Genomic DNA, 13,571 nt, shown 5'->3' with positions numbered 1-13,571 from the left:
GAAACACTCTGGCGTTGCAACGAGTAACCACACAGAATCTTCTCAGCATTTCGCCAAAGGGTGCGTGAGACACCGGCAATCAAATCGTCCTTACCCAAAACGACAATTTATTTTCAGAAGTCACTCATATATGCATCAGATCATGACTTCAGTCTCATACAACGGAGGAAAAAATGCTTCATAAACTTCAATGCTTTTGAGTACTGGAATCACATGACAGAACAATGAGGTTAATTACAGTATCTGTAACTAAAGGTTACAGAATAGACCATCACCAGATGGAAACTGTAAGTTGTAAAACAGTGTTGAGCTCACAAAAACGGAGAACTGGTTAACACTGTAGTTTCTCTGAGGAATTGAAAGACTTGTAGTATGTTTCATTATGCTGAATGTTTGGGAAAATACCGCAGAGTAATTAAGTTTAAGTTTTACAAATACAGCCAGAACCTAGTACCTAAATAACGACGACGATCACTTTTCCACAGCGGAAAACAAATGACGCAAATGGCAGTAAAGATATCTGTGCCGTGTCTCGAATACTTAACGATTACAACATCTGTGTGACGAACGAACGTTCTGAATTGTGTTCACAACTTCTCTATGCCTTTCCAAGCCAACAATTAGTGCCTCTTATTCACAAATATCGCGACCAACATCAGAGCTTATCAGATAACTCACGCTTTATCTGACGGGTTTTCCTCCCATAATTTCTGTGTCAAATGAAGTAATGGACATTTTCTAATTGGTTGTACTCTGAGATAAATAGTTAATCTATAATTAGTCGTAGATTCTAAATTCAATGTGCTTTCAGTTTTTCCACTGTTTCCGTAACTTCAAGTAGTTGTAATGTAAATTACTTTGAAACTGTGAGAGAATAACATCAATTTGCCTTCAGTCTTAGAAATGATTTTCGGTTGATATAATAATAATAATAAACATAGAGCCGCGTATTTTGGCACTGCAGTCTGACGTGAATCAACGTGTCATTCCGGTACCTGCTGAAGTCGAGAAGTATCAGAGAAGTCTTTTCGTTTCATTCTGAGGTTCATCTTCTTAACGCAGCTTTCTTTAACACTACGCTGCGTTTTTGCTATCGACCAGAGAAGCACAGTTTTGCCAGTATTTCTGCTGCTCACTCAACTTTTAGCTGCCAACATGAAGGAGGAAGAGGATCCAGTATTAATAAATAATGTCTGTATCTGAATACCTAATTTTTTAACCTGAAGTGTTGCAAACAACATATTTATAAAAGGAAACACGAAAATTGTTAGTCATCTAAAAATTAATGTCAGTGACATAATACAAAGCCGGTCTAGATTTGTCGTTCAAAAATGGTTCAAATGGCTCTGAGTACTATCGGACTTATCATTTGAGGTCATCAGTCCCCTACAACTTAGAACTACTTAAACCTAACTAACCTAAGGACATCACACACATCCATGCCCAAGGCAGGATTCGAACTTGCGACCGAAGCGGTCGCGCGGTTCCAGACTGAAGTGCCTAGAACCGCTCGGCCACTCCGGCCATAACATTTGCAGAACGATTTGAAGTGGGACAAGCATGTAATGGCGGTTGTGGGGAAGGCGGATAGTCGTCTTAGGTTCATTGGTAGAATTTTGGGAAGATGTGGTTCATCTGTAAAGGAGACCGCTTATAAAACACTAATACGACCTATTCTTGAGTGTTGCTCGAACGTTTGGGATCCCTACCAGGTCGGATTGGGGGAGGACATATTTGTTACTGGTGGGTTTGATCATCACGCGAGTGTTACGGAAATACTTCAGGAACTCGGGTGGGAGTCTCTAGAGGAAAGGAGGCGTTCTTTTCGTGAATCGCTACTGAGGAAATTTAGAGAACCAGCATTTGAGGCTGACTGCAGTACAATTTAACTGCTAACTTGCATTTCGCGGAAAGACCACAAAGATAAGAGAGATTAGGGCTCGTACAGAGGCATATAGGCAGTCATTTTTCCCTCGTTCTGTTTGGGAGTGGAACAGGGAGATAAGATGCTAGTTGTGGTACGAAGTACCCTCCGCCACGCACCGTATGTTGGATTGCGGAGTATGGATGTAGATGTAGATGTAGTTACCGTGTTATCTGTCAAAGTCCGGTAGTTTGGGAATCGAAGTTACAGTACACAGCAGTCTATGTAACATTCTTGACTGTATTCATTTGCATATGGAGATGTCCGAAAGAATAGATAACATCTCCATATACAGTTCAGGCTAACCGGCCATGACCTCCTCCTCCTGTGCGGATGCACACGTATTGCTCGAACTCTTACGGGACTTGATAAGAATGTCAGCCGCGAGTTATGAGTAGTGGGCAGGGGCACTACGAATGTAGTGTGTGGACATTAAGTTGGGAATGTGGGTCTCACGGGGAGCGTGCAAGGGACAAATCCCTGCAGTCCCACTATCCTCTGTGCCCTCGATGGCTCAGGTGGATTGAGCGTCTGCTACTCAAGCAGGAGATCCCGGCTTCGAGTCTGTCGGGGCTCACATTTCAACTGTCCCCGTTGATGTATATCAACGCCTGTCGACAGCGTAGGGTCTTGATTTGATTATCATATTCATTTGCGACCGAACCACAATGAACGCCAGATTCCAAGTCTGGTTCAGAAATTGCCAGTTAGGGATGGGAGGACGAGACACGTCATTTCGAGCGACAGATTCTCCGTGCAGCTGTTAAACAACACTGACACTGCGCTCTCGGCTACTTACGGTGTTTCCTACGCCAGTCACGTGACGGGTCTTCGTTACTGTGACGTCGACATCGTCAGCCTAGGGACTATTGGTGGTGGACTGAACAGCGGTGGGCACTAAACTGGATTCTTCTCCAACACGCAAAACCGCCTTCAGCATCATTCGCTGAGCTGAAATAAAGATGTTTTGGCATCACATAGATACAGTAATGCTAATCAAATAATGTATGTACGAAAACGGTAGTCGTGGAGTTGGAAAAGCCTCACAGATGACTGGAGATGACCATCGGTTTATTTGGATTGAAAATTTTCAGAATACTGTAATACAAGTAACAGGATTCGACGCCTAAAATTACGTAACATATTAAAAATGAAATAGTGACGTCTAGAAATGATCGTGCACAGTCTTCTACCGATGGAGTTAGGGAAGCTATAAAGATACTTCTTTTGGAATAAGGCATATTCTTGTGGAAGTACGAGGGGCATTTGAAAAGTCCTTGTAAAGTCCTAGAGATGGCACCACCGGTGCTTATCGAGGTCATGTTCAGTTAGTACCATCTTTGGAAAGAACGCACACGAAGTTTCAGCAATATTGGTCTATTTATTTGTGTTTGCATTCGTGTGAAGCAGGGAAGTCGAATGACTGTCAAAAAATTGACGAAGAAGAATTTCGTGTGATGATTAAATATTACTTTGTGAAAGGCAAAACGCCTCAAGAGACTAAAGAGAAGCTTGATAAACATTACGGTGACTCTGCACCTTCGATTAGAACAGTTTATAAGTGGTTTCAAAATTTTCGGAATTGCGATATGGGCACAGGTGGTGCTGAACGTTCTGGGTGCCCTGTGGAGGTTACGACTCCAGAATCATTGATAAAATCCATGATATGGTGAAGGATAGCAGACGAGTTAAGGTGCGTGAGATTGCTATTGCTGTGGGCATGTCGAATGAATGGGATACATAATATTTTGCATAAACATTTGGACATGAGAAAGCTATCAACAAGATGGGTTCCGCGATTGCTGAGGTTGGGCCAAAAACTGAATCGTGTGAAGTGTTGCAAGGATGGTTTGCAGCTGTTCATGAAAAATCCGCAGGACTTTAAGCGTCTTTTCGTCACTATGGATGAAACATGGATACATTACTATACTACTGAGACCAAACAACAATCTAAACAATGGGTTACCAAGGGAGAATCTGCACCAAAAATGGCGAGTCCAGTCCTTCGGTAGAAAGGTAATGGCGACGTTCTTTTGGGATTCACAAGGGATAATCCTCATCGACTATCTGGGAAAGGGTAAAACTATTACAGGTGCATATGAAAACCGAGCTGCAAGAAAAACGTCGGTTATTGGACCGCAAAAAAGTCCTTTTCCATCACGACAATGAACCAGCACACACCTCAGCAGTTGTGGTCGCAAAATTAATGGAAATAGGATTCCATCTCGTTTGACATTCCCCGTATTCTCCCGACTTGTCTCCCTCGGACTACCATTTGTTCCCCAATTTGAAGAAATGGCTGGAGGGACAAAGACTTTATTCAGACGAGGTGGTGATCGCAGCAACTAATAGCTATATTGCAGATTTGGACAACACCTATTATTCGGAAGGGATCAACAAGTTAGAACAGCGCTGCACGAAGCGTAAAAGTGTCCTTTTAGACTATGTCGAAAAATAAAAGAGATTTACTCCAAACACGCAAGTAGTTCTTATTTTTTACGAACTTTTCAAACGCCCCTTGTAATTTAGAGTTACGTTTATCAGCGACGCATCGCCGCGTCACACAACTGCTGGCACTGAGTATCTACAGGACGACGACTTATTTATAGTATGTAATATATACAAACCTTCATTGTGAGTCACTTTATTAGTGAAAACCGGATAAAGATTAGCCTTAAAACACAGACGGAAAAACATGCTGTGGCTTTACTGGTTTTTAATGTCGTCTACTGTACCTGACGAACTCGTGGCTGCCATCACTGCCCCGACGTATCACTCTAAACTTCAATTAAATATGGAACAGGTAATACCACTCGCATTAGAATCTCTTTATTACTAAAAAAAGGATACTATACTTCAACCGTCATTCTGAACCAGTGTCTATTAGTGGAACGATATCAAAATCCAGACAATAGTTCCTAAGGATAGCCATAATATACAGACCGGAAAACGCGACAGGGAACCTTAATTCATAATACGTATGGATATATCTCTCATTTTCTCAACAGCAGCTCAGAGCAAAACAACTGATTGTGGCACTAGCGACCATGGCCACGATTGTACCCGGATCCTTACGCACCATTCGGAATTTCAGAAGCTGTATCTTTAACAACTGAGAATAGGTTGTAATGGTTCTTTATTTACCTGACCATTACGGCACTCCAACCCCAGTTCTCGATACCACTAATATCGTACTGCTTTTCTGCGAAGTAATAGACATATTCACATTTGGTTTTATTAATGTATAGGTACTCCGATGTATCGATATATTACAGTGGTATGGTTCTTGTGTGTGTTTTCATTTATGTGAGACTGTCATAATCTTTAACATACTTGTAACCGTTTTGGCGCGAATGCGCACAGATCAGTCTTTGTTTCACTTTGCAGAAGTTAAGTTGTTATTTCGCTTTGTAAAAGAACAGTCAAGTCTTGTGTTCGGTTAAAGTGTAAACTAAATATATGAAGATTGATACAAAACTGTTTTGTTGATGATGTGACAATTAAGAAGAAGTATATATGAATTTACATGAAGTTTAATAAAAATGTGGATCTTTAACACCAAGTCAAAAATTATTTTTACCATACCATTGGTCTGATCTTGGATTTTTCGATCATTAAGAATTTCCTGAAAAACGCATTTGTTAGGTATTCAAATATCCCCAAAATAAAGATCTGGACCTTCTAGTAGTCAAAGTGGAATCATCCTAGAATCAGCAAGATGAGGTTGTAAAAAAATATCCGCTACCAGTCACAATAAAAGGTTGTTTATTCGTAACACGACCGGTTTCGGGCTTGCGCCCATCTTCAGGTGTTTATACATTCGTTAAAATGTTTGTATTGTTGGAGATCAAAAAAGATGAAGCACCATTATTACAGTTATGCTATGATGATAGTTTTGCCACTTAGTTACACACATATGGTCATTTTCACGTCCATACATCAGCTATAGCTCCATATTACACTATTATGATGTGCACTACACTATGTTTACATACACAGCCCACATGTTTGTATGTAAACATAGTGTAGTGCACATCATAATAGTGTAATATGTAGCTATAGCTGATGTATGGACGTGAAAATGACCATATGTGTGTAACTAAGTGGCAAAACTACCATCACAGCATAACTGTAATAATGGTGCTTCATCTTTTTTGATCTCCAACAGTACAAACATTTTAACGAATGTATAAACACCTGAAGATGGGCGCAAGCCCGAAACCGGTCGTGTTACGAATAAACAACCTTCTATTGTGACTGGTAGAGGATATTTTTCTACAACCCCATAAAGGAACAATCACGGAGTTCGACAGCATCCACTATGGATAAGATTCATTCAACAAGATGAGCCGTAACAACTTCGACGAAATCTACGTGGGAGTCCATTCAAGATAAGTGCCAAAATTAATGAAATTTTTTACAGTGATTTCATTATTTCCATTCTGACGATACCCTCCACAGTCAATAACTTTGTTGTTGCCCGATAGAGCGAACATATGCTGCGTGAGCAACATTATTGATCTGATTTCTAACCTACTTTGCAAGTGGTGCTATTGTTAGAAGGTCCATATTTAATATCGATTCAGAACGGTCAGTTAAACAGCACAGCAAACTTGGCATCTGACACAATACAACATATATCAACTCGCTCGCGGCGCTCCTCAAGTTTGCTCGCTGCATCCTCAGAATTCGCCCCAGGCACCCATCAACTTCTAAAATATTACTAGAATATTGTGATTTTGCTTTTACATTTCTTTGGAAGGATTTCCGCGCTGAAAGAAAACGCTTTACAGTAGTGCCTATGCAGAGACTGGGAATATGCAGCACTTGTCTGGAGTTTGCTGAGGGAGAACGGATGCCAGTAGCAATGCGAGCGGGAGAGTGCAGGTGGCCGCGGAGCGCGGTACTCACTGAGGCGCCTTCTGGAGCAGCTTGCAGATGGCGGAGTAGTTCTGCGAGGCGGGGATGCTGAGCATCTGGATGCAGAGCTCGGGCTCCCAGCGCGACAGGTCGGCGCCACGGCGCAGGTCCGCCAGCAGCTGCTGGCTGCTGCTCGCCCTCCGCAGGCCGCGCGCGCCGCCCCCGCAGCCGCCCCCGCCGCGGCCGCGCTTGCTCTTCTCCACCGCGTGCGTCCACAGCTCCTGCGAGCTCATCCCGCGAGGACCTGCACAGCAGAGCGCCAGCACTACAACACACATCTCTGAGAGGCAGCGGTGGGCCGGAATACATTTTATAGAATAAACGACTTAGTGTGGTAGTAACACGTGAGGCATTTGTAGACTCAGAGAGAGCTTTTGACAATGTTGACTGGAATACTCTCTTTCAAATTCTGAAGGTGGCAGGGGTAAAAAATAGGGAGCGAAAGGCTATTTACAATTAGCACAGAAACCAGATGGAGTTGTAAGAGTTGAGGGACATGAAAGGGAAGCAGTGGTTGGGAAATTAGTGAAACAGGGTTATAGCCTGTCCCCGATGTATATTGAGCAAACAGTAAAGGAAACAAAAGAAAAATTCGGAGTAGGTATTAAAATCCATGAATAAGTAATAAAAACTTTGAGGTTCGCCGATGACATTGTAATTCTGTCAGAAACACCAAAGGATTTGGAAGAGCAGTTGAACGCAATGGACAGTTCTTGAAAGAAGGATATAAGATGAACACCAATGACACAATTAAAGTAATAGATGAGTTTTGCTATTTGGAGAGCAAAATAACTGATGATGGTCGAAATAGACGGGATATAAAATGTAGACTGGCAATGGCAAGGAAAGCGTTTCTGAAGAAGAGAAATTTCTTAACATCGAGTATAGATTTAAGTGTCATGAAGCCGTTTATGAAGGTATTTTTATGGAGTGTAGCCATGTATGGAAGTGAAACATGGACGATAAATAGTTTAGACAAGAAGAGAATAGAAGCTTTCGAAATGTGGTGCTGCAGAAGAATACTGAAGATTAGATGCGTAGATAACATAACCAATGAGGAGGTATTGAATAGAGTTGGGGAGGAGTTTGTGGCACAATTTGACCAGAAGAAGGGATCGGTTGGTAGGACATGTTCTGAGGCATCAAGGGATCACCAATTTGGTATTGGAGGGCAGCGTGGAGAGTAAAAACCGTAGAGGGAGACCAAGAGACGAAAACACTAAGGAGATTGAGAAGGATGTAGGTTGCAGTAGGTACTGGGAGATGAAGCAGCTTGCACAGGATAGAGTAGCATCGAGAGCTGCATCAAACCAGTCTCAGGACTGGAGACCACAACAACAACAACAACAGTTTGGTAGTATTCGAGTAACCACCGAAGACTTTCTGAGCAATCACTTTGTAATGTGTACTGAAATCTGAAAAGTAATCAACTATTTATGTATCAAAATACAATAATTGCCTTGGTTACGGAATTAATGAATGACTAAATTTTAATTACGTGAGCTGTGGAGTGACCTGATTTGATACTTTGTAAAGATGTAAGAACTATGGTAATTATATTTACAGCGTTTCAAATAGATGCAACTGTGTCTTTCTTGCAACCAGATTGTTCTTGAGATCCAAGATGAAAGTGTTTCCTCTTGTATACAAGCGGGCGGTCAAATGAAAACGAGACAGATCAAAAAGAAAGTTAGTAAATTGTTCGTTATTTCTAATTTAATCGCCACAACAGTCAATACGTTTACCCCACTGTGACACAAGACGGGCATTGCCTGCACGGAAAAATTTTTGCAGTTGCCTAAGAAACCGTGACTGTACTGAGACGTAGACCTCCTCGTCCTAAGCAAGTCAACGGCCACTCATGTTTCTCTTCAGGGCTCAAAACATATGGAAATCGCATGGGGAGGATCTCGACAGGATAGAAGACGTGTAAGGGCTTCCCAGCGGAACTACTACAACATAGTCGAAACAACAGAGGGAAAAGTCATGAAGACCTTTTTCTCTGACTGCAAGATCCCAGTACGGTGCCACAATTAACCGATAGCGGTACGTGGACACTTCGAGAAAATTGAAGCGTGCCATGAAACCCCACCGCCCAGGAATGTTGACTGTCGGCGTCATTTGGTTGAAGGATTATGCCAGCCCACATGCTGCCAAGGTGGTCTGAGTTGCGCTGCAAAAGTGAGATAAATGTGTTAACAGTTAAGGCGATTACTTTTGATATAATGAACAGTTTTTTCCATCTGTCTCGTTTTAATTTGACGGTCCCTTACACACCCACTTCAGTTGATCGTCTTTGGAGATAATGAACGCTGCAAGTAACACAATCATCACGCTCAGTTTACTTTGTAGCGCTGCGCAGATATGCTTAGACTTGTTAAGTTCGCTCTATACCGTTCTCGTCGATCTAATCTTTTGTATTTGGACGTAAATTTTCGACATGTATTTTTCTTTTCACTACAATTTCAAATCTTCGTTTCTTATAACAAGGTTTAAGAAGCTCCTCGACTTCTACACCTAATGTAACAATCACACAACTGTCTCAGTCTCATACTGAGCTATGGCAAAGTATGAATCAGAAAGTAACCGAACACCAAACTTCACCAAAAGAATTGATACAAAAAAAATCGCGTTCTTCTTATGTATTGCAGTATAAGTCAACGAAATGAAGCAAACTTACACGCACTGATAACATCAAAAGAACTGACTTAATACACACAAAAACGCACTTGAAAATAGGAATTATTTCTCTAAACGCGTCGAGCGAAAAGAAAAATCGTGACTGGTAGCAGAAGATTTATTTATTTATAAACAAACCTACCCCTAATTGATCTTTATCTTCTTTCCGTTTCGTGACGTAAGCACGCAGGAACCGCAAGGAAAAAAGCGGTATGTTTTCTACCATTGGAATATAACGACAAGAGGAAACATCTACATCTACATCTACATGACTACTCTGCAATTCACATTTAAGTGCTTGGCAGAGGGTTCATCGAACCACAATCATACTATCTCTCTACTATTCCACTCCCGAACAGCGAGCGCGAAAAACTAACACCTAAACCTTTCTGTTCGAGCTCTGATTTCTCTTATTTTATTTTGATGATCATTCCTACCTATGTAGGTTGGGCTCAACAAAATATTTTCGCATTCGGAAGAGAAAGTTGGTGACTGAAATTTCGTAAAAAGGTCTCGCCGCGACGAAAAACGTCTATGCTGTAATGACTTCCATCCCAACTCGTGTATCATATCTGCCACACTCTCTCCCCTATTACGTGATAATACAAAACGAGCTGCCCTTTTTTGCACCCTTTCGATGTCCTCCGTCAATCCCACCTGGTAAGGATCCCACACCGCGCAGCAATATTCTAACACAGGACGAACGAGTGTAGTGTAAGCTGTGTCTTTAGTGGACTTGATGCATCTTCTAAGTGTCCTGCCAATGAAACGCAACCTTTGGCTCGCCTTCCCGACAATATTATCTATGTGGTCCTTCCAACTGAAGTTATTCGTAATTTTAACACCCAGGTACTTAGTTGAATTGACAGCCTTGAGAATTGTACTATTTATCGAGTAATCGAATTCCAACGGATTTCTTTTGGAACTCATGTGGATCATCTCACACTTTTCGTTATTTAGCGTCAACTGCCACCTGACACACCATACAGCAATCTTTTCTAAATCGCTTTGCAGCTGATACTGGTCTTCGGATGACCTTACTAGACGGTAAATTACAGCATCTACGAACAATCTAAGAGAACTGCTCAGATTGTCACCCAGGTCATTTATATAGATCAGGAACAGCAGAGATCCCAGGACGCTTCCCTGGGGAACACCTGATATCACTTCCGTTTTACTCGATGATTTGCCGTCTATTACTACGAACTGCGACCTTCCTGACAGGAAATCACGAATCCAGTCGCACAACTGAGACGATACCCCATAGCTCCGCAGCTTGATTAGAAGTCGCTTGTGAGGAACGGTGTCAAAAGCTTTCCGGAAATCTAGAAATACGGAATCAACTTGAGATCCCCTGTCTATAGCGGCCATTACTTCGTGCGAATAAAGAGCTAGCTGCGTTGCACAAGAGCGATGTTTTCTGAAGCCATGCTGATTACGTGTCAATAGATCATTCCCTTCGAGGTGATTCATAATGTTTGAATACAGTATATGCTCCAAAACCCTACTGCAAACCGACGTCAAAGATATAGGTATGTAGTTAAATGGATTTTTCCTACTACCCTTCTTGAACACTGGTGCGACCTGCGCAATTTTCCAATCTGTAGGTACAGATCTATCGGTGAGCGAGCGGTTGTATATGAGTGCTAAGTAGTGAGCTATAGTATCAGCGTAATCTGAAAGGAACCTAATCGGTATACAATCTGGACCTGAAGACTTGCCCGTATCAAGCGATTTGAGTTGCTTCGCAACCCCTAAGGTACCTACTTCTAAGAAACTCATGCTAGCAGATGTTCGTGTTTCAAATTCTGGAATATTCCATTCGTCTTCCCTGGTGAAGGAATTTCGGAAAACTGCGTTCAATAACTCCGCTTTAGCGGCACAGTCGTCGATAACAGTACCATCGGCACTGCGCAGCGAAGGTATTGACTGCGTCTTGCCGCTTGTGTACTTTACATACGACCAGAATTTCTTCGGGTTTTCTACCAAATTTCGAGACAATGTTTCGTTGTGGAACCTATTAAAGGCATCTCGCATCGAAGTACGTGCCAAATTTCGCGCGTCTGTAAATTTTAGCCCATCTTCAGGATTTCGCGTTCTTCTGAACTTCGCATGCTTTTTCCGTTGCCTCTGCAACAGCGTTCGGACCTTTTTTGTGTACCACGGGGGATCCGTTCCATCTCTTACCAATTTATGAGGTATGAATCTCTCAATTGCTGTTGCTACTATATCTTTGAATTTGAGCCACATCTCGTCTACATTTGCATAGTCAGTTCGGAAGGAATGGAAATTGTCTTTTAGGAAGGCTTCTAGTGACACTTTATCCGCTGTTTTAAATAAAATTATTTTGCGTTTGTTTCTGATGGATTTGGAAGAAATGGTATTGAGCCTAGGTACAACGACCTTGTGATCACTAATCCCTCTATCAGTCATGATGCTCTCTATCAGCTCTGGATTGTTTGTGGCTAAGAGGTCAAGTGTGTTTTCGCAACCATTTACAATTCGCGTGGGTTCGTGGACTAACTGCTCGAAATAATTTTCGGAGAAAGCATTTAGGACAATCTCGGAAGACGTTTTCTGCCTACCACCGGTTTTGAACAAGTATTTTTGCCAACATACCGAGGGTAGGTTGAAGTCCCCACCCACTATAACCGTATGAGTGGGGTATTTATTTGTTACGAGACTTAAACTTTCTCTGAACTGTTCCGCAACTTTATCATCGGAGTCTGGGGGTCGGTAGAAGGAGCCAATTATTAACTTAATTCGGATGTTAAGTATAACCTCCACCCATACCAATTCGCACGGAGTATCTACTTCGATTTCACTAAAAGATAAACCACTACTGACAGACACATGGCTTTCAAAACAAAATTGCCACGAAGACAAAGGTGCATAATTTTGTCACGTGCCTTACTTTGCTTGGACCTGTGCTCGGAATCATAGAGCCAGGTAAAAAAGTTAATAGGCGTATAAAAAGCGTTGAACCAAATACACGAACACCGCTACTGTCCATGCAACTACAGTACAACGCGTAATTATACCTGCCACCAATACGGCACATACAGCGACGCGTATTCATAACGGTGGTGTCTTTCAAGAATGATATTTACTTCCTGCAAAAATGCTCTGAGTGTTTATGTATGTGAGCAGGTCTTAAAACACGCTTCTCGAGAGCAAAACACTGCAGCGTACGGGATTCAATCCAGGATATCATGGTGACGACTCAGCTTTTTTATGATGCGTGACTATGGGGAGAGTCATGTGTGCTCGAGCATAGTACTGCAGGGGGAAATCACCTATTGTATCCACCTACGACTTACATGATCATTGTGTGTGTTTGATATACTGTGATGACAACAGTCATGGGATACCGCCCAGAAGCGTGTCTGACCTTTTCCCCGCCGTAGTGCAGCAACTCTAAGTGGCATGTACTCAACTAGTCGTTGGAAGCCCGCTGCAAAAATACTGAGCTATGTTGATTCTGCAGCCGTCCAAAATTGCGGAAGTGTTTCCAGCGAAGGATTTTGTGCATTTATCTCCCATAAATGTTCGATGTGTTCATATCAGGCAGTCTGGGAGGCAAAATCATTCGCTCGATTTGTCCAAAATATTCTTAAATCAAACGCAAACAACTGTGGCCCAGTGACTGGCGATTTGATATCCATAAAAATTTCATCGTTGTTTGCCAACATTGTGTCCGTGCAAGGCTGCAAATGGTCTCCAAGTAGCCGAACACAACCATTTACAGTCAATGAGAGTTTGAGTTGGACTGGAGGACCCAGTCCATTAAATGTAAACACTGTCCACACCATTATGGAGCCACCACCAGCTTGCACAGTGCCTTGTTGACAAATTTGGCTTCGTGGAATCTGCGCCGTACCCGAACCCTACCATCAGCTCTCACCAGCTGAAATCGGGACTCAATGCCACGGTTTTCCAGTCGTTTAGTCCAACCAATACGGTCATCCAACCAATATTATCACGAGTCCAGGGTAAGAGCTGCAGGCACCGTCGTGCTGTTCGCACGGGCGGGCGCATCGGTCGTCTG

At 42.4% G+C, this 13,571-nt stretch overlaps 1 protein-coding gene across 1 annotated transcript in view; it reads right to left on the bottom strand.

Moving 5' to 3' along the window:
* Positions 1–13,571, bottom strand: part of LOC126269432 (inverted formin-2-like) — a 479,426-nt gene that overhangs the window by 210,554 nt on the left and 255,301 nt on the right. The window contains exon 3 of the mRNA XM_049973996.1: positions 6,836–7,088. Within this exon, the coding sequence (XP_049829953.1) occupies positions 6,836–7,088 (253 nt within the window). The remainder of the gene's footprint in view (positions 1–6,835; positions 7,089–13,571) is intronic.

This window comes from Schistocerca gregaria, chromosome 1 (assembly GCF_023897955.1).
Source record: "Schistocerca gregaria isolate iqSchGreg1 chromosome 1, iqSchGreg1.2, whole genome shotgun sequence".
NCBI classification, from domain to species: Eukaryota; Metazoa; Arthropoda; class Insecta; order Orthoptera; family Acrididae; genus Schistocerca; species Schistocerca gregaria.
This window is presented reverse-complemented; position numbering and strand designations above follow the sequence as displayed.